Source organism: Ammospiza caudacuta, chromosome 6 (assembly GCF_027887145.1).
Source record: "Ammospiza caudacuta isolate bAmmCau1 chromosome 6, bAmmCau1.pri, whole genome shotgun sequence".
In the NCBI taxonomy this organism is placed as follows: Eukaryota; Metazoa; Chordata; class Aves; order Passeriformes; family Passerellidae; genus Ammospiza; species Ammospiza caudacuta.
This window is the reverse complement of record NC_080598.1, coordinates 61792586-61819793: the sequence shown is the minus strand read 5'-3', so window position 1 is coordinate 61819793 and position 27208 is coordinate 61792586. Positions and strand designations below refer to the sequence as shown.

At 44.1% G+C, this 27208-nt stretch overlaps 1 protein-coding gene across 4 annotated transcripts in view; it reads right to left on the bottom strand.

Annotated features, from left to right (window-relative positions):
- The window catches only part of SLC35F4 (solute carrier family 35 member F4), a 120873-nt gene that overhangs the window by 10581 nt on the left and 83084 nt on the right, over positions 1-27208 (bottom strand). The window contains exons 1-4 of one of the 4 annotated variants that reach the window (XM_058807488.1): positions 25225-25300; positions 13780-13968; positions 8940-9237; positions 1019-1238 (exon numbers count right to left, since the gene is read on the bottom strand). In XM_058807488.1, the coding sequence (XP_058663471.1) occupies positions 1019-1238; positions 8940-9237; positions 13780-13968; positions 25225-25300 (783 nt within the window). Of the gene's footprint in view, positions 1-1018; positions 1239-1441; positions 1600-8939; positions 9238-13779; positions 13969-25224; positions 25301-27208 lie in introns of those variants that run through there. The other 3 variants (XM_058807486.1, XM_058807487.1, XM_058807489.1) reach the window with 3 other exon arrangements.

The window sequence follows — 27208 nt, the reverse complement described above, 5'->3', positions numbered from 1 at the left end:
TACTCCTCATCCAAGGTGTGAAGGCAACAGTTTAAATTGCTGCATGTGGGAGATGTGTGTATGGAAAATTACACAAGTCTGCTTTCCCCAGATCCAGGGGCAAACATTTTGTTTGAGTTCTGTTTTAAATTTTTGCAGGGTCCATTTTACTGCCACTGAGTTTTTTAAACACTTCAGTGCAAAATGCACCTCCACACAAGAGATCTGTGTTAATTTTAAAGCAATTTTGACACAAGCACATGTAAATATGTGTGTGAAAAGTGACAGGGTAGCACAAAAAATATACATCACACATTGTAAACATCTGTCTACCCAAACAAGGAATAAAACTGCTTTGGTTAGAACCTAAGCATTCATCACTAAGTTTAAAATAAAATTAACAAAATTTCAGCTCAATTAGCCAAGACAGAATATGTCACAGACACATTTTGTGAGAAATCCTTTCATTAGGATTTTTTCTCCTGAGAAGCTGAGAAGCCTCAGAGGAAAAGAAAAACAATGATTATCTGCTGCTGTGGAATGCAACAGGTGCATCTGTGATTGGTCCATGTTGGTTGTTTCTAATTAATGGCCAATCACAGCCCAGCTGGCTCGGACTTTCTGAGAGTCACGAGCTTTTGTTATCATTGCATTCTTTTCCTTTCAAGCCTTCTGATGAAACACTTTCTTCTATTCTTTTAGCATAGTTTTAATATAATATATATCATAAAATAATAAATCAGCCTTCTGAAACATGGAGTCAAGATTCTTGTCTCTTCCCTTGTCCTGAGACCCCTGTGAACACCACCACAAGAACAGGTTTCTATGAAACTGGATGTTCGTCTATTGTAAACCATCACGTTACACTTGGCTGTAGTGGCTCCTTGAAATTCCCACACTGAATTCCCTCTGAGGCTGCATCACAAAACTCAATGAGAAAGGTTTTCATGGTGCCCCAGTGCTGTGGCAGCACCATGGCTGATGGGGTCAAGTGCAATTATGAAAACGTGAGAGAGTGGAAAAGGAGGCTCGTTCATACCCTTGCTCCCATGAACCTGTCTTTGAGCACAATCCAAGAAAGCAAGAAGACAAAAGCTTTGTTACAACAGAACAGGGCAGAGACGTCTGTGGCTGTGAGCTTCTTTAAAGCCAGTAAATACAGGTAGTTAGTCAAAGTCCACAGAATAGAAAAGGGAGCAGTCCTTTTAAGAAAGAGTTTCAGCGTCAGACCGTCTTCACCGAAAATCCGACTGCATTCCCTGAGGAAAGAAAAGAGTTTCAGTCTCAGCCAGGGTTTTCCTCAGCATTCACTGCAGCACAACCAACATTCATTAGGGCTTTTATCCTGCTTTTCCTAACTACTCCACACGCCCAGGAGAATCCATTATTGAATTCACACAGGGAAAACAAGGCACAATTTTCTTAATGCAGCAATTTTGGAAGAAGAAAAGATGCAACTTACCTGGAATAATCACACTCTGTGCAACAATAATCCAGGGACTCACACACAGAAATGAAGGTTATCTATAATGTTCTGACAGCTCCCAGACTCTGCCTTCAAGGCCATGAGCACAGGGATTAGAATCACCATTTTTTCTCTGCAGCTTGCCAATTTTCTTCTTTTTTTGCATTGCTCCAAGGCCTGTTTTCATTCTTGCTGAAATATATTTTTATGTATGGCCAAGGAAGCTTTAGGAATTGCCTAAAGATACTCAAAAAGACTGCCAGACACAGTGTGGTGGGGAAGGGAGCCACCAGGCAGTGGGAGTGAGCCAGGCAAACAGGAGTGTGAGAGAAGGAAGGGAAAGGGAGGGGAAGGTATTTAACAGCTTCATTTTATTGTACAGTGAAAAGCTGTGTTTTCTAGGAGACATCTCCTTGAGAATTAAATTGCAAACAAAACCCCCAGATTCCCAAACACTGTGTCCCACACAGCTCCAGTGAGCTGTTTGCTTCTTGGGATTTCAGGAATCTCAAAGTGGGAAGGATATTTTTTAGCAACTCCACTGTCTGCACTCTTGGCTGAAGGCATTCCTGAAGATATTCCCAGTGTATTTCACTTCTTGGCATGGCAGGCACCCTGGCACTGCTTAAAACACTTGTGGGAAGTCCCACAAGTGACCCCAAAAAGCAGTGGGGTGAACCAAGGCACCCTCAACCTGCAGCACATCCTTCCAAGGAAAGGGACATGGAGGGAATAATCCAAATGCCCTCAGGCTGCAAAGTGCTCTGTGTCTGGGAGATTGATAAAGCACTCATTATGCAGAAATAATTAGCAACTTCAAAGACTGAACTGCAAGGTGATGGCAGAAATGTTTGTTATTTGGGGGTGGTGGGGGTGGTCTAATAATTATCCTGATTTGGAAGACAAAATTGTTTTCAGGGCCCCTTAACCATTTTTACTAATTCTTGGGAATTTTGCTGTTAAAGACGTTGCAGGTTTTTTCCTCTTAAGATTGGAAACTATCACTCTCATTTTGAGGAAATCAGAATAATAACATCTATGTAATAACTGAGATCAGCTACATCTTAACTTAAATGGTTTTATCATTCAGCTTAATAACCACTCATTTCTTGATGGCACTAAGGTGTACAAAGCAATCATTTCTGGTAAAAATAAATTCCATTCTCAAACTCTGTGTACTCAGGCTGGTGGAACTGCTAATTATCTCCTTCACTCTAGTTGACCTCAACACTCTCAGGAGTCATGTTCACCAAAGATCAGGATTAAAATGTTTAAAATACAAAAAAGAACAGTTACTGGTGTGCATCATTTATCTGAGATGCAAAGCAAACACTCAGTGAAGCGAATAAATGAATGCCTAACTTTGCAGGCTTTTGTAACACTGATTTCAACAGGAGTTAGAGGTGACAAGTTTCCTTGTGTGACAAAGGACTCACTGGCAGCACTTCAGTGTTCCTTGGCATGCAGATATAGCAGTTTACCTTTATAAGATATATATATAATCAATATTATATATATATAATCAATGTAATATATATAATCTATAAAATACATCATATAAGATACATTGTATAGTAACATATTATATTAAAATATAACATTATTATACTATATATTATTATAATATATTGTAAATATTATATGGCTTCATATATAAAAATAAGTATATATTATAATAATATGTTTTATAACAATATGTTATATTTTAATATAATATGTTACTATACAATGTATCTTAGATTATGTATATATTATATTATGTATGTATTATGTTATGTATATATTATATTATGTTTATGTTATATTATGTTATGTTATATTACATTATATTACATTATATTATATTATATTATATTATATTATATTATATTATATTATATTATATTATATTATATTATATTTATTACATTACATTACATTATATTATATTTTTTGTATTTATATTATTATGTATATACTATATATTTAAGCAGGTGAAAGGGCCTCCATCACACACAGCAGTGACCAGACCAAACAGGGGCTGGAGGTTCCTCAACTCTCAGTGAAGAAAATACAGCAAAGTCTCTGACAGGGTCAGGCTGAGTGAGGCAGAAATTTGATGAATTCACCCCTGTGCCTAGGAGAGCTCCATGAATAATGCTCAGCCAGTGAGGAGGTTTGGAGAATGCTTTATTTTCCCAGTCAGATTGCCTGAGGCTTTCTGAGGGCTGGTGGCTCAGTGGTTAACTCAGCCTCTTTGACATGCAACTAAAATTAAACTTGCAGGAGTTTTCAGACATGGCAGTGATTAAAACCTTGGGCTCAGGAGAGGGGGCTTCCTGGAACCCTTCCCACACAAATAATGCTGCAGGCTGCTGCCTTAGAGGCACAGACACATCCAGGGACAGCTGACCCTGAAACTACGACACAAACTATTTCCAAATGCACAAGAAGTCTATTTAAAACCTGCCCTCTAACACAAATAACTCTTTTTACTTGCAGGTAGTGCTCAGCTCTGGGCAGTGTGCCATGCTCTCAGGAATTACAGCCCCTCAGGGCAGTCGTGCAGCTTTGCCTCTGGCACCCACTAAACAGCCCTGTGCCCTCTCAGTTATTCTGATGCCAGGCCCTGCACAGGAATGGGTTTCTTCCCTCCTCTGGAGTGAAATCCAGCAGCTGGTTTTAAGCAGCTCACAGAAAAAATCCAGCAAACAGGCAGAGACCTGGGGCACAGGAACACAGGGAATGAATGCAGTGAAATCACCTGGATTAGCACTTGGCAAGGCCACAGTGACATGAGGGCAGCAAACAACACAGCAGCACCTCCTGGAAGCACAAATTCACTGCTTCTGCCTAAATGATGGCAATAAAACACCTCCCAGCTCCACTGCAGGGGTGTCCTGGATTGCCAAGCAAATTGCATTCTATTTGCCATCTTCTGTTCAGTGGGCAGTTTTCCTTATCTCTTCCACATTCACATCTCCATCAGGAGAGGACATCTGCTGATAACAGCTATTGAATGTCCCTGCATGGCTGATAAGAACTACAGCATCCCATTGGGAGATGTGAGCCCAGAGGGAGGAGCCAAGCATTCCTACCTGGATATAATCCCAAGGTTTTGAGACACCAGCACAGCTTCTCCACTGGATTCCCCAGAGGAACAGCAGCTGCCTCTTCTCCCACCGGATCTTCAGAGGAAGAATACATCCTTCTCTACAGGATCCCTGCTCCAGCAGAACCACCCCTGACACTGCAGGAGGGCTGAGCCACAATTCCAATGGGACTGCTGCCAACAGCCTGAGCCACAGGGTGTCAGGTTGGGTTCTGACTCTGTCAGTGTTGGTTTAGTTTACTGCATTGTTCATTTCATCTTTTTATTTTCTTTCCTAATAAAGAACTGTTATTCCTGCTCCTATATTTTTGCCTGAGAGCCCCTTAATTTCAAATTTATAACTATTTGAAGGGAGGGAGTTTACATTTTCCATTTCAGGGGAGGCTCCTGCCTTCCTTAGCAGACACCTGTCTTTCCAAACCAAGACAAGGGGGCAGGCACCAAACTGAGTGTGGCTGAGCTCCCTGATGAGTTGTGTTCTCAGCACTGGCTGAATTGGAGCTGGCAGAAAGGGCTTGACCAGCTCTGTTTGCTCGAGAGCTGCAGCAAAAGGAAAGGGGATCCTGCAGAGCCTGGCTCAAGAATGCTGTGTCCCACAGGAATGGTCCATGGGAAGGCCAGCTCTGTGTTGATGGTATTCCTGATGCTCCCCTCTGCAGAGCAGCTCTGGGTGTGCTGGGTGCCTGAGGGAGCTGCACTGAGCAGCTGCTGCTGCAGCAGAGGGACAGGACTGTGGGTGACAAACCTGCAGTGACAGTTTTTCATACACAAATACCAACCCATGGCTCAGTCTGCACTTCAGGTGATGCTCACTTCTCCTTATCCAAGAAATCCAACTCTTCCCGTGTGTTTTGTTCACATTAAACCTGCACCTACCAATGCTTCCCCTGGCCAGTGCCCCAGGCTGGGAAGAGCTACAGCTCCAATCTGAGCTCCCACACCGTGGGTGGATCCTGGCAGGAGGCTGCTCAGTGTAACAGTGCTTGTCCTTGAGAAGCCAAGGTGCCAGATGGGGAGGCAAAATGTATTGGCATTGAAAATTTCACCCACCAATTCCACAGCACAACTGCATCAGGCTCCTAAGTTAAGTCTGTGCAGTGTCTTCTGCTGTGGTAAATGCTGGCAGGGTTAAATTTCCTATTTCTGAGCTTCCTGAACTTCAGATCATCTTATCCAGCACTAATGCAAGGAGCTTCAAGCTCTTTATGAGGGACACAGCTTTTATTTACAATACTGAGGGGATACCAAGAGCTGTCTTGTGCCTCAAGACAACCAAGACACTTCACCTAAATGCAGCAGTGAGTTCATAACCATGAGTTATTTTCTCACACCACAACATTGAATCTCTAAGGTAAAGAAACTCACAATTTGTAATCTCAAATATTATAATAATAGAATGCTAGAGTGGTTTGGGTTGCAAGGGACCTTAAAGCCCATCCAGTTCCAACCCTCTGCCATGGGCAGGGACACTTTCCACTATCCCAGGTTTGTCCAAGCCCCATCCAGCCTGGCCTGGAACACTTCCAGGGATCCAGGGGCAGCCACAGCTGCTCTGGGCACCCTGTGCCAGGGCCTCACACCCTCATAGTCAAGAATTTATTTTCAATATTTAATTTAAACCTGCCCTCTCTCAGTCTGAAGCCATTCCCCTTCCCTGTCCTTGTCAAAAATCCATCTCTCTTGCAGCTCCTTTAGGTACTGAGCAGCCTAAACTTTCCAGAAAGCCAATCTAAAGCTGAGGATTGAGACTCCTGTCGTTCCAAGTGGGATTTATTAAAGGAGCAGTGGCTCTCTGCAGCTTTGCCAGCCTGGGGCAGCACTCTGCAAGTCACTTCCAGGATCACTGATCTCTGCCAAGATGTCACAGATATTGTTTGTTCAGATCCACTGGGAATATCTGCTGGACAAAATGCCTGATTGTCTTTAAAGCTCCTGGAGAGTAACTACATCCTCCAGAAACATAAAGATAAATCACCTCTGGTCTGCAAGGAAAGCCTGGAACTGCTGCAAATGGGTTTATTGACAAGGATTAGCTACTGCACAGGAATAAAACAGGGAAATGAAGCAGCAAGAAATCTTACAAAATGTAATAAAAAGCCTTGTAACAGGAATATCAAGAATGCAAATGAAGAAAATACACAAACAATTAATGCAGATTTGAAAACACCCCTGTTCTGGGGAGGAGGCTGGCGAAATGACCTCTAAAGATCCTTTCTCAATTCAATCTGTCTGCAAGTTAAACCTACAGATTTTCAATCCTTTAAGTCACCAAAAAATGGAGAGCTTATCCTGAGGAGATGCCCATCCCTTATCCAATTTGTAAGAATTTGGACAGTCAAATTGTAACACAGCACTGACCAAGTTGTTCTCCCTGATGAAATCATTATTTACCAGCAGCTACTTCCTCTTTGGGACATGAGTTCCTGACATATCTGGAATAAAAATACTCTGGGAAGTTTCCATTACCTCTAACGCTATTCCTGAATCCACACATTCACTGACCCACTGCAGAAATTCCTGTGGCATTTAAGACACTGTCCTCAACTTTAAAAGCTCAATTTATAACAGCTGGGGAAATATAAATATATAAATATATAAATATATAAATATATAAATATATAAATATATAAATATATAAATATACAAATATATAAATATATAAATATATAAATATATAAATAATTTAAGCACAGGAATTTTTTTATTCATTGCCCCAAAATGTTGCTCTGATAGAGATATGATCAATGAACCAACTGCAGGGGATTTATCTGCAGGGATATTTCTCCTCACCTTCTTCCTCATCTGCTGTGCAATTGTTATTACTTCACCCCACATGCAGGAGCCAAGCTGACACTGCTCATGTTCTCACAAACACTCCAGCAGAAATCTGAATGAAGCTTCATTAACAGACAAAGCACCAGGGTTTGCAGAGAAGCACTTAATTAAGTGCAACTGTTCAATTTCAGTCACACTGATTTGACAGAAATGATAATTTAGGGCCAAATTACATCCCAGATCCTGGCACAAAGCAGCTGAGGGAAGAGTTTGGCCCTGCTGCACTGCAGCCAGACAGTCACAAATGGGATTCCCTGTGTGCTCAGGGACAGCAGGAGCCAGGGATGGACCCCACACTGGGGAATTCCTGCTGGAACAGACAATTCTGCTGGATCAGGCAGGTTCTTTTCCAAGCAAACCTGCACTGCAAGAACGGAATTGGATCCCAGCCCAGAATGACCCTGTGAATCTCTTCCTTCCCTGGGCAAGGTGTGGTGTCTCTTGGTGAGCTTTGTCTTGTCCTTTAAAGCAGCTCCCCTGTCACTGTCAGATCAGTGGAATAACAAAAGTGGAGGAGGAGCTGTGAAATCAATTGTCACAGAATGTGAGGCACCTCCAGCCCTGCAGACAGATTAGATGTGGTTTTCCTCAGAACTGCCTAAGGTGAAGCTAAGCTGCAGTGCTGGTGGTTGGACTGGATGATGTCTTTGGGTTCCCCCTTAACATTGGATTTCTCTGATTTCTCAGGGGCTACTGAAAAGGGATTTATACATTTCCAGCAGGAGGAAAGGGTGTGGCAGACATCTTTTATGAAAAATCCTTTCCTTAGGATTTTTCCTCCTGAGAAGCTTGGAGGCCTCAGGAACAAAATGTAACCAATGATTATCTGCTGCTGTGGAATGCAACAGGTGCATCTGTGATTGGTCTCATGTGGTTGTTTCTAATTAATGGCCAATCACAGTCAGCTGGCTTGGACAGAGAGTCTGAGCCACAAGCCTTTGTTATCATTCTTTGCTATTCTATTCTTAGCCAGCCTTCTGATGAAATCCTTTCTTCTATTATTTTAGTATAGTTTTAATGTAATATATATCATAAAATAATAAATCAAGCTTTCTGAAACATGGAGTCAGATCCTTGTCTCTTCCCCAATCCGAAAACCCCTGTGAACACGGTCACAAAATGGCAATTTCCATCCTGCTCTACTTGCTCAGCACAGAGAGCAAGCCATGGTCTTCCACATGGAAATCACCTCCTCAGCTCTGAGCATCTTTCTTCCCAGGCAGGAGCTGGTTTGGTTGTACCCAACACTGCTGTTCTATCATAAATGGACCAGGATAGATTCACCTGATCCAGGCAAGAACACAAAATATAGAGATATTAGACAACATAACAGCAAGATTATAAGCACATTATTGACCTTTTCAACTCATTAAAAAAGCCCTTTAACAATCAGGTACCCGTTTATTCAGCACACATCACTCATCTGTCAGCCTCCTGTGAGCTATTTATGAATGAGGTTTTCTGCAGCATGACCTTTATTCTGACACCAGGGGTGGAACTGAGCACAGCAGTGATCTCAGCCCCCAGGAATTAGGTTTTTTAAAGGGATACTGCCACGATAAAGCCTACCTGAATTTTTTGATTGGAGACTGTTTTTCCTGTGCAGTTGCAAGGTGCCCGGAATAATAAATGGGAAAAATCATAATGTTCCAGTTTGTTGAGAACCAAGTCATGAAAAAGGGACAGTCAAAGGTCTCAAAAGTGATTTTGACAAACTGTGTGGTCCCAACCCAGGAGGAAGAGACGGACAAAATGATCAGGAATCTCCAGATTAGCTTGAGAAATGTGGATGTGCAGGACTGGCATCGTGTCTGTCCTTCAGCTTCTTGGCTGCTGCTCTCTGTGTGCGTTTGTGTTCCTTCTTCTCCTGAAAGAGAAAAAAAAGGAAGAACAGAAAAAGAGTTGTACATGTAATGAATGCAATCAAAATAATTCTTGGCAAAACCTCCCATTCTGGTGCAAGTCAGAAATCATCCCATGCCTTCTCCCTGTAACTCCTCTATGTCCCATAAATACTGAAATCCTGCACAAGTGTTTTAATAATACCAACTCTGTCACTTCAAGGAGGCAGAACCAAACACAAACACAACAGTGAGGGCTGAGGTAACAGCATTACAAATAAGCTGTTGTCACTATTTGCTTTATCAGCCCTTCATTCCCCCTGCCAGCAAACCTCCAGAATAAAATGTTACAGAGGCAAATCACTGTGCATGTGTGCAACAGAAGAGCTCTCTGGGCCTGCAGGTCTGGAGACAGCACCAAGTTCTTATTCCTCAACACTTTAATTCCACAAGCACTTTTATTTACAAGCTGGAATGGAAAGAAATAGTTTGGTTTTATGTAGCCAAGCAGAGAAAGGCTTTTTGCAGTCAGGTTGGTGTACTTACATTTCTGAAGTTAACAAAGGAAACTGGACAAAAGTGAAGCTTGGCATGCCTAGAAACAAACCTCTGCACATCAACAAGGAGCAACAGCAGAGCTGGCATTTCCCATTTCAGCACAGTGGATTTGGGTTTTTTCAGTGGTTTTCAGGCCTAAGTGCACATTTCCTAACACAAGTGGGGAGAATTTAATCTCACTGACTGGTGCCTTGCTCCAGGACAGATCTCCCAGAGATGCAGCCCATGATCCCTGCTTTGCTCTCCTAGATCCCAGCTGAAAACAAGGAGCACCAACGCTGCTGTCCTGGGAGCTCACAGGGCACACTGAACTCCAACCATTCACCCTGTCTGACCACATCACAGTCTGGGAGAACAAACAGGAAAATCTTCTAAAAATCATGGCCTGAAGCTGTTCTTAACTACTCCCATCAGTTATCAGCCACATTAATACATGATGTGATGTAAAGAAGAAACAATATGGTTTTGAGAGAAGTTACAGATGCACTGAGTGAGAGCATACACTGTCCTATATCCAACTTTTATGTGACAGAGGAGTTCTTTCACAATCAGGTATAATTTCCTTTCATATTACTGGTTTTGCTACATTAGCCATAAAGAAATGTCAAACTGGGGTTTCCAGCTATTACTGTAAACCAACATTACACATAAAAAAAGATTTATCATAGCAGGGAGTGCTATTGATTCACTATTCTTGATTTGGAATCAAGAATTTTCCTAACTAGGACATGGAACTTCTGCAGTTGTAATTGTGTGATGTGTTTTTTCCCCTAAAAATAATCTGTACTCAGTGGCTCTATTGTTTAGTGGTGAATCAAGAATTTAAATAAAATTACAGGTTTACTAAAAACATGCAGAGGATAATCAGCCATGGGTCTGGAAAGGCAAGCATCCTTTTAGCATTCTCCTTGGCTGTTGAGAGAAAGTAGATATTTTTTATGGTACTAATAATGACTGACATCTATTGAAAGGTAAATTACAGTTTATTTGCAAGTTAGAATGGCTTAAAAAGAATATATTATAGTAGCATCAACTTGCAGGTCTTCCTGCCAAGTAAAACTACCATGCAATTAGTCCTTTTTCAGCTACCACTTAAAATAATCACACAATGATAGAAGAATAAAGCACTTTGAGCCATGCTCTCTATTTTCCAATTACACAATAATGATGCAACTGGTGTCATTATGCATGACACCACCATCAGCATTTGATTTGGATGTTACAGTCCCAGGTCTGAATGCCAGGGAAAGGCACAGGAACACACACTTGTTGCAAGACCTACCTCGGATTTAAAGACCTGTGTAAGTTTTAGCCTGAATAAATGCACAATGGGGAGCTGCTGTAAGTTTTTGATCAGTGGGATTCGTCCCTTGTGATGCAGTTAGCAAATAACTGTGTATTCAGGATGAACATGTTGTCTGGGGCCCCTTTATATTTAATGACAATGGAAAGGCATGGTGAGAGGGGAGCTGATTCCATCCTCATATATCTACATCCATCTACATCTAAACTCACTGGAGGCACTTAACTCTAGACCAGATATTTGCAATTAGCTTAAGTGAAATTGTGATTGATTCCCCGTGACAGAGTAGCTTGACAGCTGCTTTCAAAATCCGTGGGATGTGCACACCTAATTCCTGGCCAAAGAACCAAAAGGACAAGATAAGAAATAGATTTCAAAATAGTGACAGGGAGTGAGCCACAGGGTGAGCAGGCACATGGTTCCTATTAAAGAGGTTTAGGGATTTTCAAGTCATGGAGCAAGCACTTGTGTTTAGACACCCAATGATAGCGAGGAGAAAACAAACTGATCAGCCAAAGTGTTTGAGAGACAGCATTTTACAACTGGCAAGGCAGCACAAATCCCTGGGGTCTGCATTTGGATGGGACTGGAACAAACCAAGAGACTCATCCTGGGAAGAGCACAGAAAGAAGGCTGAAGCACAGGTAAGAATGCAGATCACACTGCAGGTGACACAGGGAGGTGGCACTGGCCATGACAAACTGTGCAAGGCAGTGAGCAGAAACAGCCCTGCATGGTCCCTTGGCCCACAGTGCAGTTCTTGCTGACAAGATGGTCACAGAAGAGCCTTTTGCGTGCAGTGTTCAGAGGAGTGAGATGAGGAAAATCAAAACCTACAGCTTTTCATCAGAACTCTTCTGGCTGTTTGGCAATTAGACCCTAGAAAGTTATATTCTTTGTATTTGTTTACCTATTAGGTCAGTCCTAATTAAGACTTCTCTCATAAGGATGGGAAGATCAGGATCAAAAGGGAAATTATTAAATGCAAAGTGTTTAGAAGCGTATGATGTCCAGATACTACTCAAGTGACCTAGAGCTCTTTCTTGGAGAAGATGGATTCTGATTTTGGATGTACCTTAGTGTCACCATGCACAGTTATTTCAGCCTGATATCTGGAAAAATGAGATCTGGTTTTCTGATTTCTTAGCTATGATCTTAACTGCAAGATGCTGCATCAGCTCTTGGCAGCAATGATCACCTCCAATACTCTTCTGAGGCTTTCCATCAAGAGAGTACTCCTGGAGCACGAGATCCCTCTGTTTTCCAGCACAAGGAGGAAATGGGTGGCTCCTGCTGCCATCAGAGATCCAGTGACAAGAGAAAGGTTCAGCTCCCCCAGGTCCAGAGTGCAAGGGACATCCAACCTCTTCTTCCTCCCCTTTTTGCTCACAGTATCTGGACAGGCAGTCTTCCAAAGAACTCAGGCAACTAAATAATTTCCTTCCAAAAAGCTTGGACAGTTAAATTATTTCACTCATTTCAAGTCTCTCCTCCTCAACAGTGTGGTTTAGCAGACTCACCAGCCTGTGGCTGCACATTGTAACTGCTCCCATCCCATCCCTGCAGCTGCTGGATGGACGCCACGGTGAAGAGGTCAGTGTTCACCACTCCTACAGGTTCATTTGAGCTAAACTCCTGCAGTGAAGTGGGCGATGGAAGCCCTAATGATCAGCTGATGATGATCTGAGCTGCGATGGTCTTCCCTAGAAATCCTTCCACCTGCTGCTCCTGCTCTTCCTCTTCATCAGACCATCCGTGGTGTGAGCTGAGATCACCAATGTCTTTGAGAAGGAACTCCTGAGGGTTCTGGCATGTGGCCAGGCTGATGCTGAGGAGACACAACCACCCTGGAAACCTAACTGTGTGCTGGGGTTAACCAGCTCTGAGGATCCTCCATGCCTTGCGCTATGCCGGGCACCTCACGCACGTTGTGTACCTGTGAATCCCAGGCTTCTCCTCCTGTCCGTGCCACCTTCCTGCCGGAATTCAGGACATCCCTCTGGCTGCCCTGGATTGCTCAAACCCCTGCCAGGGGGCTCAGAGACCTTGGCACAGAGCCCAAGACACCTGTGATTTTGATTATGGCCCATGGAAAAAATTACCAACCTTATATGAGAATCTGCAAGCCACGAAAGTCTAAGTAGAATAATAATTAGTTTGTCATGGGGTGAAAAATTGATTTTTGGGGTTTTCAGAATGGGGGTTCAGGGGGCAAGATGGAGGAATTTAGGCGTGTCCAGCCTTTCTCCTTCTTCTTCTTAGCCTCCATCTTCTGCTGTGATGTTGGCACTTTTGGATTGGTTTAGAGTAGAAGCTCACTGTCTAACATAGGTGATAAGTATTAGGAAGTTATTGTAAATAATGTACACGTAGTTTTTAGTATAAAAAGATAACACCAGAGTGCCTCTGTCTGACCTGCTGGGCAGACCTTGGCAGGCCAGAGAAAGAATTTTATAGATAAGAAACAATAAACAACCTTGAGAACGAGACCAGAAGAGTTCTGACTCCTTCTTTGCCGGGCTGGGAAAAGAGACTTTCTAACACATCTCGGGGTCACTCTGACCAGCAGAAGTCCCGAGACCTTCCCACTCACCCCCGGGCTCAGGAAGGACCTGCACGGGGCAAACCAAACCTCAGCATGCTCGGGCCCTGCCCCACCTCTGCAGAGACAGAGGGAAGAGCCAGGAGTGTGGCTGTGGGTTCCTACCTGATCTGCTCTGCCTCTCGACTCTGCTGTGCCGACAGATTCCCGAGGGACTTCGATTCTGCAGCTCAAGAATGGGAGCAGCAGAATCTTCAGCAACAGATAGAGGGGAGAGCTGCCTAGTCATGCCTCTGTGTCTGCTGGGGCAGTTGCCTCCTGGCTTGCATTGGATGACAGATGATCGTGAGGCACCTGAGAAGAAAGAGTTTTGCATCAGTTTTGTCTGGAAAGTCCCCGGAGGAACGCGGGGCTTTCAAACAGGCTGGCAGTGAAATGCACACAAAAGGAAGCGCACGGCAGAAAATGCAGGTTTCAGCTCTGCTCAGGATAAAGCAAATAGGTGAGTAAATAAATATTTAACTCTCTCCCCCCTTATAGATAAAAAAGGTGCTGCATGAAAACCAGTCTTCCCCCTGAGGAAATGAGAGCCCCATGCTGCAGTGAATTCTCAGCCCCACAGCTCCATCCACAGGGCCTGCACAGTTAAAGGAATTTGTACTCACGTGAGGCCCTCCCTGAGCACTGACACTGAATCAGGCCAGAGGAGAGCTCACCATTCCCCCTCAGCGTGGGAAGGAGGGCTGGGGAACCACTGCTTCCCCCAGTGCTGGGAGACTCTCTAGAGGAGAGCTTCCTCCTTCCATCCTCCAGAATGATCCTTGAGACTCTCATATGGAATGAAGCCACGGTCACTCACTGCAGTCTTTTGGATGAAGATTTCTGCTACAGGACTGAAGATGCCGATTTTAAGCATTTACAAACACCAAATCAGAATCTCCACATCTTCAGAGAAGTTTCTTTTTCTTCCTCTGCTAGGTGCAGACAACTCCAAGATAAGACATTTCACACAGAGATGGACAGAAGCTTGAGGTGGCAGAGAAGCCCCAGGCCTCAGAAACACCAGTGCTACCAGATGAGAAATTTTCCAGTGAGTTGGACACCATATTTAATGACTAAAAGCATGAAGGGATGGATTAAGGATCAGGAATCAACACAAGGAGTGCAGTGCCGGAATCCATCAGTGACTGGTGATCGATTGTGCAAGGACTTCCAAATTCACTGAAGGTGTCTCTGTAAGAGGTCAACACGTGTGCAGCGCAAGAGAATCTTCTTCTCCAGCAGAAAGTCAGGATGACAGGCCATTCTGGCAGATATAAATGTGTGTTCATGGCCAGCTGAGATCACCCAGTGTTTGTTTTGCAGCTCCAACTGGTGACCATCTCACCTAAACTTGTGGAAGATACCCACACCCAGAGCAGCCACTGACCTTGCTGTGACTTGGAAAGATTTAACATGATAATCCCAGCTACTTCATATTGAAAAGAATACAAAGATGGACACAAACCCCATGTGTAAGGTGCAACATGTGTAACAATTGTGGCAGAAATCCCAGAAGGGAACATTCTTTGTTGCAACATGAGCCATTCCATTGCACTTTGAGCAAAACTCATCAAACTCAGCTACTAATTGAAAGTCTATTCCAAAGCAAAGGCTGTATCCAAGACTCAAGTATTGAGACAGGATTCTTGCCAGTGGATTCATGGACTTAGAGGTGTGTTGGGTTCACCAAGTCTAACAACGACCAATGTATAAAATATGGAATTATGCAGGAAAAAAAATCATCTCTCAGCCTATTTAGAGCCTGCAATGTTTATTTTTACCTACCAACCAGAAAAGTGATCTAGCCAGGAGCTGACCCCCTCCAGATGATCTTCCTCAAGATGCTCTTCCCTTTCTTCTCTGTCCATTATGAGGGAACCCTGACTCAAGGGGGGCACCCAAGTTTAGAATCCAACTGATGATAAAGTCCCACAAATCCAATCAATGCTGTAAACAACCCACAGCAGACCCACAAACTCACTTTGAAAAATTGAGACCTACACGGTGAGAAGCAAGCTAAGCAAAGCACTGTGTTGCCTCTCATCAATTTTTGATAAGCATTACTTTCTGAAGAGCTTTCTAGAGCCTACCAGGATGTTTTCAGACCTTTAAAATGCCCCTCACCTTCACAAATTTACTTTTCAATAGAGAAAATAATGATCTAGCAGCCACAGAACTCCCTGCATGACTTTGTCCACTTATTTCAAAACTCCAAGAGCAACCTCTCCCACTGGTCAAACAAGAATAGCATCACCTACTTTGTAAGATTTAGTAAACATCTTGCAAGTTACTCTTGTGAGTTATACCTTCATTTGTTATCTGAAAATTAGCCCCAGTCTCCATGAGGTTAAACCAATCACTACTTTGGGGAGAAATGTTCAAAAAGGCATTTCTGATTTTCAGGTCCACAACTTGAAGAGGTTTTATTTTCAATAAGTGTTTGCCAGCTGCCTGTCCTTGGAGAAGAAGCCACTGAGTTGGCTGGCTCCACATCACTCCTCATTTTGATATTCATCATTTAAAGAGATTTCATTATGTTGAAAGACACATGTTATGTCTCAATTCAGATTAATTTCAGAACAAGATTCACATTATACTCAGCAGAAGTCTAGCAGGTGACATGCAACCAAAATTTGATGGAAGCCTATTTTTCCTCACGTGCAAAAAGAGCTCTGAGTTATTTATATCTGGTACAACAGAGAGGCATGAATCTTCTCCTGTGCATTGACAAACCCAGCAGGTGAGACCAAAACTGTAATTCAAGAGATTGCATTAAACTGAAAGCCACTGCTTGATTTACTGAATTCTTCTTCCCTTACACCTGAAGCAATCAGACAGCGCAGCCATTTATCAATATTTCATTGTTACAGCCAGAAAGCCTTGGACACCTAATGCTGCTCAATCTGAACATATTTTCAGGGTATCTGTTGATAGGAGAGGTGAAGAGATAAATGCTGGGCTCACTTTCCAAACGAGCAGGGATCTGCTATTTCCCTCCCAAAGGGGAAGGGAAGGGAAGGGAAGGGAAGGGAAGGGAAGGGAAGGGAAGGGAAGGGAAGGGAAGGGAAGGGAAGGGAAGGGAAGGGAAGGGAAGGGAAGGGAAGGGAAGGGAAGGGAAGGGAAGGGAAGGGAAGGGAAGGGAAGGGAAGGGAAGGGAAGGGAAGGGAAGGGAAGGGAAGGGAAGGGAAGGGAAGGGAAGGGAAGGGAAGGGAAGGGAAGGGAAGGGAAGGGAAGGGAAGGGAAGGGAAGGGAAGGCAGAGCTCATGGAATTCTGGTTCTCTGTCTCACTCCACAACTCTCAGCTGTGGAGCAGGGATCTGCTAAGTCCCTCCAAACTTGGATTTGGATCAAGAGCAGCATTTTCCACTGAACTTCCATACGGCGAATAACAGAATCATAGGATGGTCTGGGTTGGAAAGGAACTTAAGAACATCCAGTTCCAACCTCTTGCTATGGATAGGGACATTTTCCACCTGACCAGGGTGCTCAAAGCTTCATCCAACCTGGCCCTGAACAACCTCCCTGAGCAGAGCTGCCAACATTCTTACACAGTTTGTGGTTTCAGCAGGGATGAATCACAGGCTGAGAACAAAACTACATTTTGGGCATCATTTGCTATCTTAAGAGCGTGCTACTAGGAGAGATTGGGAAAAAACAAATAAGAAAAACCTTGCCAGACTGTCAGATCTTGCTGCTGGAAGTGTTCCTTGGAGGTTGTAACTGAGTGTCAAAGCAAGCCAATAGGACTGACCAAAGAGGAAATGGAGAAATGGAAAATGCTTCACACTGTTGTATTCAATACATCTTAATGCACTAAATCCACGTGGATTATTTTTCATTATTGGATTAAAAAAAAAATCCATGCTCTTTCCCATTTTTTTACAATTACTTTAGTAATTGTATTTTTTTTACAATTACTTTTTTTTTACAATTACTCAGCTTCTTAATCTGTTTCAGCAAATCTATTTCCTCACCCTGCAAATGTAGATGCTTTATAGCTTAAGAAGTAAGGCCATTTCTCTGCAGATGGAGACCAAGGAGAAACCAGCAAGGGGAACACGTGGCTTTCCACATGACTCTAACAAAGTCTGTCCCCATCTTGCAGTAATTATTATACACACATCCCAGTGCACTTTGATTTAGCAAGGTGACTACCCTAAACCACGTGATTAATATCACTCAAGCCCAGCCCTTCCATGTTCTTTAACACCATTCTGAGTCTCAGCTGTGGGAGGAGGTGGCTCCATCTGCTGCTGTTGTTATGTCCACTCAAGCCAGCAAGAAGAAGCACATGCTGCTCCTCAGAAGCATTTTCACCACCACCTGCACACAATGCACAGCTCCCTGTCCCCTCTGAAAGATGCAAGCCATGACTTGTGGCTTTCTGCTCATGTCCAGGTCTCCAGATGCAGCTCACACAGGGAGAAAATGTGTCCTCGCCTTGGCTAGAAAAATCCCTTTGCTACTTTCCGGAGGGTTTGGAGAGAAGGATTATACCCTGAGGTTCAAACCCAACTCTCTTCAAGTATTTGACACCTTTAGCATGTGACAGCAGTGCTTGGAATAATCAGAACCAACCCATGAAATTGCATTTCAACATGTTCAATGTTTCTGGTCTCACAGTGGCTACTAAAATCAGATCATGGAATATCCTGAGCTGGAAGGGACCTGCAAGGATCATGGAGTCCCAGTCCTGGCCTTGCAAGGGCAGCCCTAGGAACCTACCACGTGCCCGAGAGCATTGTCCCAGGGCTCCTTGAGCTCCTTGAGGCTTGGTGCTGTGACCACTTCTCAACCATGCTCTGCATGAAGATCCTTTTATAGCATCCAACCTGAGCCTCCCCTGACACAGCTTCACGCTGCTCCCTCCATCCTGCATCAAATGATTGCCACTTAAACAACCAATGCTACACAAAAATGCACTCTTGGAACTAAATTCTATGGCCAGATCATCTTAGGATTGATTGCGTCCTTTTCTTTTCTTTTTTATCCAACTGCCCTGATGGAAATTTAGAACCTCTCAAACAGGTAACTGAATTCCGTTCCAAAAGCCATCTGTGCATTCAGGACACTGCATTACTGACACAAAGTGCTGGCTCATTTAGAGACAGCAACATCTGGCTTGATGGGATGTGCCAAAACACATTCTCTTCATTTGATTACACAATGAAATCGATGGTTAAATAGGTGATGGAAATGAGCTGAACAATTTCTGTGTGTTATAGTCCCAAAGCCCTGCAGAGCACTGCTCACCTCTGGCTACCACCACAGTCAGGAGAGAGACCAGCTTTGCCAAAAGCCACTCAAGGCACCTACAATCTGCCTTTTACTCATTCAGAATTAAAACAGTCTCATTTTACTGTGTCCTCAAAATCCCAGCCCCTGATTTCTCATTGTCTCTGTGCTGACAAAAGGATGCCTCCATTGCAGTGCCACATGGCTGGGCTTTGACAGATGGATGGAGGCAGGAGTGGGTCTGCTCTGGCGTGGAAAACACGTCAGCTGAACCTTCCTGCTAAACTGCAGGAGAAAGAATTGCCAGTGTTCCTTTTACCCTGCAGTGGCACCTGCAGGGGCAGCACCCACCCCAGTGATGGACCTGCTCACACCCCAGCAGCCCCAGTGCTCCCACAGCCTGTGCATGAGCTCCCCTTGAGCAGGGGAGGGCTGGAAGCTCTCCCAGTGAAATTCTGCTCCTACTGATGCACAGCAAGGAGAAGGTGATGTGAGTTTTGCAGCCAGGGATGCACATGGAATGGGTGTTGAGTGGTGCTGCCGTTGGGAGAGGTGAAGAGAGCTGCTTCTGTCCATTTTACAACAAAACCCCATCAGGCTGGATTAGCCACAGCTTTAATCGGATTGTTAGCACACAGCTGGTAGCAGGGTATGCAACACCATCAATCCTCAGTGACTTAGGTCCATAGCTTATTTTATCCCAGCCACTGCATGCAAAATCAAATTGTGCCCTTCACTGCACTGGTGTAAACCCACAGCACACCAGTACAACCAGCCCAGTGGTCTGGGCACACACACTAATTCCTCAACTTTCAATGTGTTCACGACCAACAAACTGACCAGGGATGTGAAGTCATGATTCCATTTCACTAAAGCCAAGCAAAATCAAGAAAACAAGCACACATGCTCTGCTGGCAGCATGCTACACAGGTTTGAGGAATAAGCATTACTTGTTTAGTGAAGAAAATTCTTTTTAGCATGTCTCAGGCATTTGGAGATAATGTTCTCCAAATTTAAACACTGCAATGGTCTCTGTGTATTAGTAATGCACAGATGTCTGTTCAGAGTGATGCCTTGTTAATTTATTATTTGCTTGTTCTGGAAGTTTTCGTGTTTGAAGGGGATGAGAAGGTTACAGAGTTTTTTGTTAATTTTTTTTCATCCTAGGGGAAAAGATTTTCAGATTATAATGAAAAACAAATGACTCAGTGATGGCGTACAGCATTTCTCTTGTACTATGATTAACTATTGTCAAGAGTAGAAAGCAGAAAAAGTAGATTTTGTTGTGGTTTACTACTGAAATCCATCAGCAATTTCTGCCAATTATCTCTTCAGTGTCTGTACACAGCTCTCACTCCAGATCTTTGCTTACAACCAGGAATCTCAACAGTTTCCATGTGTCCTCCCATCCTTGCAATAAAATTAACAAAGAGAACTTAAATTTCACATCCTTTAATTCATTTAGTGTATGATGAAGAGAGGTGCCACTCAACATCCTTGCATCTTATAACCCTTCCAGAGGAGCTGTTCCAGCCTGTTTGTAAGGGGAGGGAATCCAAGTAAGTAAAAAAAAAAAATCCCTTCCAGACCTCTCTTTGGCTTTTATAAGTGGGAAATAATTGATTTCCCACTTATAAGTGGGAAATATAAGTGGAGAATAGTTTATAAGTGGGAAATAGCTACATAAGTTGCACAAAGGCATCTCCTCACACATCCCCAAACCCCACAGTCTCTGAGATGGGGCTTCTCTCATTAATTGCTCCAAGTTGGATGCCTCTGTGTGCAGCCCTGATAAATCCAATCCTCCAAATGCATCTTTCTGCACATCAGCCACATGTTCTTGTGCTGAAGAGCCTGCTCTGAGGTGGAAGCTCTGGTGCCAATGTGCTGTGCATGGTCTGCACCCAGTGCTGTCCTAAAGCCCTGACCAAGGACAGCTGCACCAAGTGCATCCAGGCTGCAACAACCCTGATGTGCAATACCTGCAGCTACTAAAAACAACAATAAAAACAGAAAAATACCTTAGCAGAAAGGATGTGAACATGCTACAGGGTGCAGAGAAGCTGTGGACTGCCTTTTCCACAACCCTAGAGCCAAAGGCCACTCTAAAGGACTTTTCAAGTTCTAATTTTTTGAAGTAAGTGGCTCCTGTTTGTATTGCCCTGGATCAAGACCTTTCCTCAAAACATTTAAAAACAATTACTAGAAAAACCCCAAATTCCTCTTCAAATCTTTGTTCCATCTACTTTTTATTGAAAATATAGCTAAAAACATGGAAATATTTTTTTCTCATTTTCAGCCTGACTCGAACAAATATACCACTGCCTTTTCTTAAGCATGGACAAGGAATTTCATTGATTTGACACCAAAAATAACACACCAGCATCAGTGTGGGAGTTTCAGAGCAGATCCTGGGAAAGAGGCTTTATTTGAGAACATCTGTGGTGGAACTGGCAGCTGGAATATGCATTTTGAAACAGAGGGGCTACTCATATTTGAAAGTTACTGGGCATGACAGCATACTTAGAGTTTGAAGGAATGTAGAAGGGAGTGCTGCAAATGAAGAATGATTTTTATATGTTGAAATCAAAACTTCCACACCACACACAGTGGCCTACAAAAAAAAATATTTAGAACATGCATTTGGAGTGGAATGTTTTGGACGAATTGAATTCTGCTGTCAGAAAACATTGATAAACAATGACAAACAATGAAAAACAAATGCTATGTTGAAATCTCAGAGTTAACCATGACAGCTCTGGAGGCAGAGCACACTGACCTCCTGTGGGGAGGGGATGGACATCCCCTCCTTCAGCACAGAAATTTTCCCAGGCAAAGAGAGGAACAACACCAGAACTTAAGACCCTTTGTCACCTCCTAGGATTTTATTTTAAGTTTTTGCTTCCATAAACATTCCTCTGAGACCACCTCAGTGACAACTTCTGAGTGAGAGCTTTGGGACTCACACATTCAAAGGGATATCCTTTGCTGCATCAGTCTACAGAATTTTTTCTCCTCTCCCCCCAGATACACCTGTTCCAACATTAATTCAAGCCAATCTCAGGATCAGACCATCTTCCCACCACTCCAGCACTGACTGAGCAAGATAAATACAAATAATTTGATTCAAAGCTGCACACCATCCCATATAAAAACCCCCTCTGCTATAAATTTTGTAATGAATTATATCAGGTGTGCTTCCAATTGTTTTGCAACTTATATACTCTACTCCAAACCAAAAGGTTAACAATCTGTTAAGAAAAAAATCCACTGAAAATTAATCTTGTCATTGCTAGAATTTGGTTACATTTCCAAAAATAAACAGACACTCCCAGTTAAACTCTCACTTTAACTTTCACTGCTGTAACTCAAGAGCAGCTTCAATGAAAGCCATGAGGCTGCTTTGATGTGAAGTTGTTGTGAAAGGAATTTGCACCCAGCACAGTCCAGATATCACTCATATGTACCTCGTTAATAAATAATCACAATATAGCTTCTACTTTCAAGGAACACAGCCATAAATCCAGGCTGGTTCCAAAACAGCAGCTGTGACACTGACGGGCAGCTCAGCAACAATTCAGATTTGGGGTTGTATTTATTTCCTACACACACTGCTGCCTCTGCTGGGTGCCTCCAGGGAGTGATTCATCCCAGCTCCCTCAGATACCAACCCTGGCAGGTGAATCACCTGCTGCAGGTGCCCAGCTCTCCCAGATTTCTCAGGCTCACATTTGGATGGATGTGGATGAGCCCAAGGCTGGCTCAGACTCAGCCCATGGCAGCTCTGCAGTGCACTGAGCACATGCTTCAATTTCCTTCCCTGACTTAGAGCCTGGAAAAGAACATTTTCCAGGCAAGCAGCTGGGGCAAAAGTAGGGATATATCACTGTACTGCTGCATTTTGCAATCCCAGGAGATACTTCCATCTGTTTTCTCCACCACCCTTGAGGTAATAGCTCTGACAGGTCCCACCCCTGCCTTTCCATGGTGGCATTTTTGGGATGGGTGGGATGGACATTCCAAGCAGTGTCCATGCCACACACCTGGCTGATGCTGGGGAGTGGGGGCTGCCCAGGCTGAGGTGAAGAGATGTTCTCAAAAGGATTTGGTGGCTGTGGTGCCAGCTTGGCACACACCTCGCATCCTCATGTGCTGACCCTTCTGGGCATTTCCCTCCACATGAGCAGCACTTTGGACCATTTATCTCCAAGCACTGAGTGTACCTTCCCTACCAAAGGAGTCTTCTTGCCTGGATTTCACTCCACTGTCCAGGAGTCACCAGCTCCTGTGGTTTTATTGGGAGGGATCCAGGAAGCCACAAAGCTGAACTGTGTGGAAACTGTGTGAAAACTGTATGAAAACTGCCCACCCAGAGCCCACTGCTCCCCTGCTCTCCTCCCAGCACACAGCCCCACAGCCCAAGCTGCTCTGGAATCTCTTCCATGTGCCCTCCCACGCTTGAGAAATAAAGGGGGGGAAAGATGCAGTGCTTTTGGGAAGCAGGCTGCCCTACCCCATTAGGATTCTTAGGGAATTCATGCTAAATGATCTTTGCTGATCTGTAAAAACTGGCTGCACACACATTTAATGTATGGGTCCAGTATTAATTCAGCTTGGCCAGGTCCATCCTGAGCAAGAAGAACCTTTCCATTTGCAGCCTGGTGGGTATGACAAGTGCTGTCATGTAGTCATTTCCAGTCTGTTGCCCTTTCTTCCTATGAAGGCTGGATTTTCCCTCCCTCAGGAACCAGACAGGGCAGTTTTAACAGAGCTGCTGCAGCCCAGCATGGACAGAAGGTTAAGACAGGTCTAACAGAGGCACCAGGCAGAAGCTGGACAGGTGAAGGCAACCACAGCTTGTCTTGGAGCTCTGTGAGGCAGGGACAACCTTTAATACTCTGCATTCCCCTCCAAGCATGACACAAGCCTGGAAATAAAGCCCCCAGGAAATAAAGAGCAGCAAATCACCCCATTTTACCAGCACAGCCAGCTCACCTGGCCGTAACACTGCTCCTAAAAAAGCAGGTGAGGGTATGAATCTCAATCTCACACATCCTAAAGCCTGCTGCTGTGCACTCAGCTCCTCCAACTTTCCTTAAGGCTTTTTCCCCTCAAGGAAGAAACACCAGGTAACCACCAAGCCTGCAGAATTCTAAATATCACACACACACAATTCTGAGAAAAACAACACAAACTCCTGCCTGGTCCATCAAACCCCAGCCCTGTCTGTAACTGAAGGCAGCCTGAGCCAGGTAGATCGAGGGTCACGCTCTGCTGACCATCACTGCACCATGGCTCTTGCTTTGTTTTGCTCCTGGATGAATTCAACTCACAAAAAGGAATTATATTTTCATTGCTGGTTGGCTCAAACCAGAGACAGAGCACACAACTTGCAGTTTTACAGCTTCAGTGTCCTCACCACACACACACCTGGTGGGAAAACAGCTCATTTCTGGCACAACAAGCAACTTGGGGAAGTACCAGGCAGCTCTTCAGAACATCTGACACTGAGGATTACAAACTCAAATGGTGCAGTTAAAGCCTGAGATTTCTACACACATTTAAGAAAAAAAATCAAACCTGAACATCAGGAGTGTTTTTATGGAAGCTTTCCCTTTTGACCTCTGATCTATACAGCATGTACATTTTCAGCACACTGACTTTTATTTGTTTCACTACCAAGGCAGTCAAATCTCCTGCTGGACAGCATCACCACATTCCCAGTGACTCTGAGGCGTGATGTGGAGTTGATGGGCACTCCTAAAGGAACAAGGTTCTCATGTCTGATAGAGAGAATACAAAAGAATTCCGAATTTCTATCTTGTGGTTTTTCTGTATTAAAGAATTGCTTAGGAGCTGACACTTCTGAAAACGAAGGGGAAGAAAAGCAGTTTAAGGGGACAACTGCTAAGGTGAGCTGAGGGACAGCAAGCACGAAAAAAGTTGGTGCCTCTGTCTTCACAGCAAAACCAATAAATCTAGAGCACCACAATAAAACACTCCAGAAAAGCCAATGACATTACATGGACCTAATGTCACATAATTTTAAAAGCCAAATTGAAGTACAACAACTTTATCCGTTGCTCACGTTTCAACATCAGTTTCTTCACCAGGAATCGTTCACACAGCAGTTGAACACAGGCTACAGAAATTTAACTGCCACTTATCCCAGATGGTATTAAAGTGCTAAAATGCTATCTGACCATTACTATAAAAATACACGCACACACACACAATATTCCTGTTACTCTGCACGAAACGGAGCACGAGGAGCATGCAGAGTGAACTCCTGCCTAGGACGAGATTTACAGGGGAGGAAAGAAAAGCATTTACCGTCTGGCACAGGCGAACTTAACTCGGAAACATTGTGAGATGGGAGCGGTGCCACTCGTGCCGAATGTTTCTTCATCCTCTGGAGCTGCTCTCCTGCTCAGGCTGAGGCTCCCTCTGGCTCACTCTGCATCGCCCTGGTCCCGAGTACCACAGCAAACACGGGGCTGTGGCTGGTGCCTGGATGTTGGTCTGGAGATGCTGCAGGAGCCTACGAGTACTGATTTGCTGTTTCCCTGGGAAACCATTTGCAACACGTTCAAACAATGCTTGACCCCTGCCAACGCTCCTCTTTCATTCAATTGTGGAGCGCGGCAGATAAAATATAAATGTATCAGCGGCGGCGCCTCGCGGACTCCAAACCGTGGCAGCCCCTTTGCAGGAAATTGGGATTTCACATCGAATCTCTGCGCTGTGCTGGCAACACAGCACAGACAGGAGATTTCTCAGACAACTGCGAGGGAATTGTGCAGTGCAATTTTCTGGTTCCTTACACTGTGACAATATACAGATGATTATAGTAATTATTTTAAGTAAACTTTGAATAATGGGACTCCTATAGAGCTGCTAAATCAGGAATGCCTTGGGCAAAAGAACAGGTGACATCCAGGTCTGTGTCTGATAATAAAGCAGTGGTATTGCAGGAGGTTCTTCTAACACCCTACAAAAATTGTCACAACCAAGACAGATCTAGAAATATGTATATAAATGTATATAGATATACATATATATATAGGCTATGGCTGGTCTACATTTCTTCCTCACTTCCCCTGAGACAGCCAGGACATGTTTTGTCTCTCTTTCCCTGACACCTTCTCTCCCTTCTAGTTCCTTATTATTACTATTAATATTTTTGGAAGTTGTTGGAGCAATGGAAAAGTTTCACTGAGCGAAGCAGTGTCAACCCACACAACTTCTGGAACTCTTAGAAGATCTCATCCCCTGGTGCAACCAGCACTGTGCTGGGAGTTTCCTTTGCCAGAAGTGGTTACTGACACCTGGGTCCAGAGCTCTTCACCAAGAGATCAACTATCAAGTCTTATCCAAGAATTTGTAAGGAGAAACATTTACTATTTATAGTCAAGGTGTTTGCTATAGGAACAATGGGAAATAAAAAGGGAACGATCAGAAAGGCAGCTTAGCTCTCCCAGAATCTGCTGGCAAAGTTGCTGAATTTTTAAGGGCACTAGCCCTTTTATCTATAGTCTTTGTGCTTTTGATAGCAGCTGAGAGTGGAGATTCTCAGCCCAGGGCTTGGTCCTCCTTTCCCCACTATCCCACCAAAGAGGGAGAAGCCACTGGCTCTAGGGAAGGCCAAAGTGGTTTGAAAAGGATGAAGAATAGCTGGGTTAAAATTCTCCAATTTGGGCTTCCCTCAAGCACGGTGCTGGAATCTCACAGGATTTACACAATAATGTGCTGTCATTGGGGTGTGTGTGCAAGGACTCAGAGAGGAGAGGGAAGGAATCAGAGTCCCAGCTGGAATAATCCTCTGGATGCAGCCACAGCAGAGGATGGCACATGGGGAGAACTGTCCTGTGGCATCCTCATGGAAGAGGCAGCCTGAGACTCCACTGTACCCAGAGGGGCAGGAGGGGATTCTCGGGTCCTTGGAGCAACCCACCAGGACATGATCCCTTGATCCTGCCCTGCACATTCCTGTAAAGCTGCTCTCCTGTCCCTCTTTGGGGACTGAGGGGCCTCACTTTTCTCCTGGGGCACAGTGACACAGCAGGGAAGAGACAGGGATTAACCCTATGGAAAGGAGGGAAAAAGTACCTCACCCCACTCCCACAGCCATCCCACCCAGTGGGACACATCATGGAAGGAGCACAGGGAAGAGAAATGGTTACAGCTGTTTGGTTTTCCAGCCAGCACATCCTGCTCTGAAAGGCCTGGAGATCTCCTTTAGCATCTTCATTCTATCCCTGGTGACTCACAAGGCTCTCCACCATGACAGTCTATTCCAAAGCATCAACTGCACTGC